Below are 6,908 nucleotides of genomic sequence, written 5' to 3'. Positions count from 1 at the left end.
AAGAGTGAAGGAGACTCCTGCCCAGCATACACTACAGCCCTGTGAATCTGCTGGGATGTGGAGATGGGAATTCAAACACTCCCAGACCAAGTAAGGCCCACATCTCCACGTTCCCTCTTGTCCCCAAAAAAGTGTTAGACCTAGTAGAGTACCATACAAAAGGAAGTGGCAGCACCACCGCCACCAGGGAAGTTCACTAAGTCCTGATCACCTCTGGTTGTTCTGGAGGATATGGGCAAAACCCAGCTACCTGCTCTCCTTTACCTGGATCCCAGCAGTGTTCTGGGCAGGAGACAGGCTGTTTTCTCCTAAAAAAAGGAGCATTTTGGATCTTCTAGATTTGATGGACAGAGAAATGTTCATTTGAAGGGAAAATGGGATCTCAGATGGACTACCTGCCTCCTGGAAGTATCTGGCTTTCTTCATTCATCACAGAAGAAGCTGCAAATAAGTTCCTAAATTCTAGTGAGATGAATTCAGTGCATCTGTGAATCATTGGAATTGACTTTTTTTACAATTTCCTATTTAAAATAGGTTTTCTGGTTTGTTTCTTAACCTATGTCACAAACAAAAACTTGAACTGATGGAGAAACTGAGAGCCAAGTATATCCCTACTATATCTCCATTAGCATCAATGGATGAGTTTTAATTCCACATAATTCATCTGTAAGATGTTTTCAAGGGCCATGGCTACACAGCTGCAGTGCCAGACTTCAGCAATACATACCTGGCCAGCACAGAGCACAGACACGCTTCCTTTCATGGCCTAGGAGGCAGCTTTCCCTGCCCTCTGACAATTCACAGATGACACTGAGAATGCTCACATTGAGCGAGTCTGAGAAATTCTCAGAGTGAGAGCAGCCTTCCCTCCTTATAAGAAAGTCTTTGGTTATGACTTAAGCTTTTGCCAGCATTCTGTTCTGACTTAAGCTTTTGCCAGCCCTAGGTTCTTACTCCTATTAGTTAAAAGCAGGATAGGATTCATTATTCCTAGGCCTACACTGGATGTTTGTTCTCTAATACAAAAATGGTCCCCGAACATTTTTCAGTCTCAGCATAGTAGAACCCCTGGAAATTTTCAAATGGATGGGATACTTTAACTCCGTTAATTAATCCTGTTACATAAAGAACAATCTGCAACTAAAACTGCTCAGAAGTTGAGAGTTAGAAGACAAAATATTTCACTGAGGGTGGTGTGGCAGTACAGTCACTTTTGGTTGGCTCTTCCCGCAACATCTTTTTCAAGAGATCCAGAGTCCCCTCCACAACCAGGGATTTGACCCCACTGTTTCTTCTCATGGACAGTAGGTTTGAAAAATCCCTGTAAAGTAGACGAATATGCCTATCTTTCATTCACATACTGACTTCTACGGAAAACTCAGGAAGACTTTAAGACACCTTAAACATCAATCAAATGAATGACTGTACAGAAACAACAAGTAATTACCTTCAAGCGTTTCTCCCTCTCCAGAAAGGGCCTCTCCTGCTCCAGAAGCATACAAGGCAGACACAGTCAATGCATACCTCGTGGCTTGGTCTAAGCCTTTCAGCACTTTAGAGGTAGTGTCACCTCTCACAGTCACTTCCTTCGTTTCACCTCCCGCAACTGGAGTGTATGTTATAAAGTACTGCTGCACTTTGCCAGGAGCAGCACCCCAAGACAGCTTCATTGTTGATGTTGTAGCATCAGAAACTCTCAAATTTCTTGGATTTCCTCGGACTGCAGATGTCAAAAGATGTTGAAAACAAGTTGAAGCAAGCTTCATTTCTTGGTTTATTTTTTAGGTTACCACAACACAGGGCTTAATGCTGAAAAAAATAATTCCTGAATAGCCTACACTAACACTGCTATGGTATAACTTTACTGTAATCAAGATTTTGCAATTCCATCCCCACTCTCTGTAGGCAAAAATGCCCAGTAAAGCCTTTGTGCTCCTATTTTTTCCTATTGAAACAGGCTCAATCCTCAAACACCTATACATACTAGCACCTGAAAATAACACATTATGGCTTCCTAAAGACTTATTTTTGATGACAGTTTTTCTGGTTTCTAATATTTAAATCTCAGTGAAGTATTCCACCAGTGATCAGGACATTTGTACTGTCTCAGATTGCGATTAATAATGCATGATGCCTGATAAAGGATCATATATTTTCATACAAGTTAAAGCTACAGTGATAACTTTAGTAAATTAAATGTATCATTCATTCCTTGCTAGTCATTCAGAACAGAGTCTGAATTTGCTGAAATTAAAAGTAATTTATATCACTTTATATCATGAAGAATCACGAGGACAACTAAATAAGCATACAGGTAGATCCTGTATATGTATATATGTATATATGCATATACAGGTATCCATACACCCATAATAGGTGTTGCAGGTTCAATAGACTATATTTTAAAACTAAATATTACAATTTTGCTAAATTATATTGTCTTAGATTACCTCTCAAGTAGGCTTCAGTAATTTTATAATTCCCTGTTCATCTGGGATAACACATATGGCCAATATGGGTTATTCTCTTTTCAGAAGGAATATGTCAGCATGTAAAGGGTTCTGCTCAAGCTGACTACATTCACAGGATTGGTCATGTACCTTCATCAGTTTTTGCATATCCAGTCAGTGAATTCCCAGGCCCAGACTGATACTCAGGAATAACAGACACTTCGTATCTTGTATCCTGGATCAAGTTCTGTAGAGTGGTTGATCTTTCGTTTGCTGAGACAGTGACCTGTCTCCGTTCTCCTCCAGTAAGTGGTCTGTAGACAAGCCTGTACCGCAGGACGTTTCCTGGAGCTGGAGTCCAGCCAACCACAAAGCTATCAGTAGTTTCATCTGTTATCCTTAAGTTTCGAGGAGCACCTTTAACTACAGAAAATACACACATACAATTTGTAAATATTTGCTTTTGCTCAAGCAGTGTCTGAAGTGAAACCATTCCAACCATTCTGCTAGCTTATCCAGTTTACCAAAGCATCAGCTTATACTGCCCTCCCTTTGTTTTAACGTACAAAAACCATTAGTCACTTCCGAAAACTTAGAGCCAGAGTTACCATCAGCAGTGCAAGTCAGCTGTCCCCAAAAGCACATTAATCCCAGTTTATACAACTGCTTCTGAAACTCAAGACAGTCTGACTGTGTTAAGTGGTAACAGAGGAACTGAACTCTGTAAAGGACACTTGGGCATAGTGGGGAAATTTCTTAACACAACAAATTGTATAGGTTTCTTGGCTGTGGCCATTTGCTTCTGCATCACCTCCATGTGCAGAGAGTTGTCAGAAACACCTGGCTACACGTAGGCAGCTCTCCTACTCTGAAGGAACAACCACGGTAAGTGCAACAGAAAAAAAAAAAAAACAAAAACAAAAACATCAAAACAAATGTATTTAAGTAAAATTTTCACTACAAAAAATACATTCATTGCAATATGAGTTGCATCTATTGTTTAAAACAGGCTTCTGAATTAAGGCTCAAACTCAGAGATAAAAACCAGTTTATTATCCCAGAAATTAAGGAAAAATTATAGTGAATCATTTAACATAGCCTGCTCCTTGCCAAAAGATATAGCAACTCAGGTCACTTCATATGGACTCAGTGGGCACATCAAAAAAGGACTTTACTCTTCCAACATACATTAAAAACTACTGCACTGCAGTGGCCTGGCAGTATGCAACACTGTCATTTAGGTTAAAAAAGTTTTGGGTTTTTTTGTTTACTATCTAAAGTATAATTTAACTGAAACATTATATGCCAAAAGCACTGTTCTACAGTGTGAAATTACAGACCTGTTAAGAATGGAGCAATTAATAATCATAGTTTTAAAAACGTTAAGATTTTTTTCTACTAATCAGAAACACTACATGCAATTTCAAATTCTTTAAAAGACTGAAACCAAAGTTAGTTGCCAAGAAAGCTTCCTGGCCCAAATTGTTAGCATGATCTGCATGGAGAGCTGCTGATGTTTACACGATTGCGGAAGAATTGTGTCTTCTCAAACATGTTGGGATTTCATCACACCAAGATGCTGACAATTACTTAAGGCAGCATCAGTTACAACATAGGAACGCTGATTACTTTTATTAAAGCTATTTCTTCTCCTGTCCCTTATGCTCACAAGCTACATATTCTATTAGCCAAGAGTTTGTCTGTTTTCCTAAGAGAAAGTTAAGCATGGCCAAAACGTCCTGACTGGTACAGTCATGGAAACAAGCAGACCAACAGCGAAACCTGTATCCTCCACACTTAACATCCAAACTAAGCTATTTTATAAATGCGTATTTCTATCAATCTTAAGAGGAAAGAGCAATTAACAAATTTCCATGGCGTTTCTTTTGCTCCCTGGGAACCATTTACACCACCAAAGGTCACAAATGACAGCATGGAATAATGAAAAAGAGTGGATCAACGTTTTAAACAGCACGACTTTGACTAGACTGAGTATTCAACTGCTGGAATAGAAAACCAAATTTACCGTCATTCTCCTTCGAATCAGTGGAAATGCATCATGGCAACTCTCTCAAGAAAAAGTACAGCTACCGTGCTTAAATTTACAGCCATGGATCACATAAACTGACACTGACATCAATGGAAGTTTTGAGTCAGTAAGAGTTACTGGATCAGACCCATCAAGTTCTGATTGAAAACAGCTGACCAAAACTCAGCCCCCTTTAAGGCCACGGTATATGAAACAGAATTTCTGTTAGTGTAAGTTAGATGTAGACACAGCAAATTGCATAGGTACATGCATGACTTTAAATGTATTAAATTCAACATGCATTCCAGCACCAGAGTCATAATTATTAAACAGAATAGAAAAATTCAGTTGGAAGGGACCTACAACAGTCACCCAGTCCAACTTAAGTGGATACTAAGATTAATGAATTTGGAATTGGCAACACACCATACCATTCAAAAATAGGCTACTGCATTCATCCGACTTTCAGGGAAAATAAAATCCAATCTCAACAAATTAATGTTGGCCTATCATTGGAATTTTATCTCTTTACTAGATGCCTTGAGAGACAGTAATGTTTACCCTCATCCTGCATACCAGCTCAGCTTCTCAGCCTTAGCTGGCTGTTCCACATACACTCATTCTCTCGGTTAAGCAAATTCTTATTTGAACATAAGACTCTTTTGTGTCTGAGCATAATGGAAAGCCTACCTTCTAAGGTGGTTTCCTCTCCATCCAAGGGAGGGCCATCACCATCTTCGTATTCCGAAATCACACTGACTGCGTAAGTAGTTTCAGGGAGCAGGTTGGTGAGAACTGAGCTGGTACTTGAAGCTGGGACTGAAACAATGAATTCTTCTCCACCGACTGCTACTTTATATTTAATGAGATAGGACAAAACCTCCGATCCAGCTGCAGACCAGCTCACTTTGAAACTGTCAGATGTTACATTAGAAAAGACCATATTCCTTGCAGGTACATAAGCTGTATGGAAATAAAAATGCACAGGTGAGGCATACTTGCTAGAATATTTTTTTACACAAAATCTCTAAAATAAATGAAAAATGTCCCTCAATAACTTAATTTATTCTAACTGAACAGATACTGTGTCGTAAGTGCAATAGTACATGTTTTCTATACTTGCTTATAACTATCAAATTTCATGAAGATCATATCTAGGTTGTCTCAAATCACATGACAATAAGCACCAATTCAGTGATTTCTAGATCAAATGAGAACAGTTCATCTAAAATAAATGTACTTGAAAACTTAAGTTAGACTCTGATAATCAAGTTGGGTTCCCTCTTTCACATGTGCCGTGAAGAGCAATAACATTATGCCCTCAATGGGAACTAAGAATCCTCCAGGTTTTGCATATCTAGATTAGAAATAGGGCAAAATAAATCCCAGTATTTTTTCAGGAATGGAGTCAAAGGGGAAACAAGGAACTTGACATGAGGCACAAACACAAACCTGACATCCTGGGCTTGTTTTGGTTGGCCTAGTCAGCCTAACAGTGGGGATGTTAAGACTGCTTGAGCCCTCTAAAACAAAGGCTGCTTTGCTGGTTTGTTCCTCAAAGCTATCCTGAAACAAAAGGCTTATTTTTAAAGAGTGTGGGGTTTTCAATGCTGGGGACTGTTCAGTGTTAGTGTTGGACTAAACATAGGTAGGGACACTGAGGGCGCAACTAATCATAAGTTTAGCTGACCAAAAATTTGGTCATTTAGAAATCTTTCAAATATTCTACATTACTAAGCTCATCAAATTTGGATGCATGTGAAGAACTTCATGTGCTACTTCACTTCAGTCTTTAGAGTTAGATTGAGATTAACATCACCTAGCATCTGCTGTCTCAAATTGTCTTGTCTAAGCCCGTTTCAGGAGGTCATTCATTTTATCCCAAAAAATTCATCACATTACTCTCTGGAGATGTCAGCGTTACTCCATTGCCTTTGAAATTCTAAAAGACAACTAATTTTGGACAACTAAAGAAGAACAGCCCTAGTAAATAACTGTTTTACTCAAGACATTGAGTGTAAAAGCAGAGCACATCCACTAAGGTCATTCAAAATAGACACACGCTTTAATAACTTCCTAGGTACTTAGGAGGGGAGGGAAAAACATTTCTCCAGTTATTTTTTCACCTCCATTTCTCCATTAATTTCCCCCATTGCTTTTAATATGTTTGAAGATGAGAACCAAATCACCAGTTTTTAAAATTATCATTTGTATATGGATAACCTCATCAATATCAACTCTTTAGGAAGCTACAAGCACAAAACATTGGTTCAGCTCTTTTTCCATTGCACTTTTTACATTTCTCTAAGTAACAGTAGTTTCTTACATTTTTTCCTTATAGCAGCCAGTTCCTGCTCAATCCGTAGGCAGACAGACTGTGTAAGTTCAAATGATATTCTTTGAAAAGCATCAAAATCTTCCACTGTGTA

At 38.7% G+C, this 6,908-nt stretch overlaps 1 protein-coding gene across 1 annotated transcript in view; it reads right to left on the bottom strand.

The window, feature by feature from the left end:
* Window positions 1-996: 996 nt before the first annotated feature.
* LOC104538069 (collagen alpha-1(XII) chain-like) overlaps window positions 997-6,908 on the bottom strand; it is a 19,540-nt gene continuing 13,628 nt past the window's right edge. The window contains exons 10-13 of the mRNA XM_010181128.1: window positions 5,170-5,442; window positions 2,601-2,873; window positions 1,448-1,720; window positions 997-1,115 (exon numbers count right to left, since the gene is read on the bottom strand). Coding sequence (XP_010179430.1) covers window positions 997-1,115; window positions 1,448-1,720; window positions 2,601-2,873; window positions 5,170-5,442 — 938 coding nt within the window. The remainder of the gene's footprint in view (window positions 1,116-1,447; window positions 1,721-2,600; window positions 2,874-5,169; window positions 5,443-6,908) is intronic.

Source organism: Mesitornis unicolor, unplaced genomic scaffold, assembly GCF_000695765.1.
Source record: "Mesitornis unicolor isolate BGI_N332 unplaced genomic scaffold, ASM69576v1 scaffold39763, whole genome shotgun sequence".
In the NCBI taxonomy this organism is placed as follows: domain Eukaryota; kingdom Metazoa; phylum Chordata; class Aves; order Mesitornithiformes; family Mesitornithidae; genus Mesitornis; species Mesitornis unicolor.
This window is presented reverse-complemented; position numbering and strand designations above follow the sequence as displayed.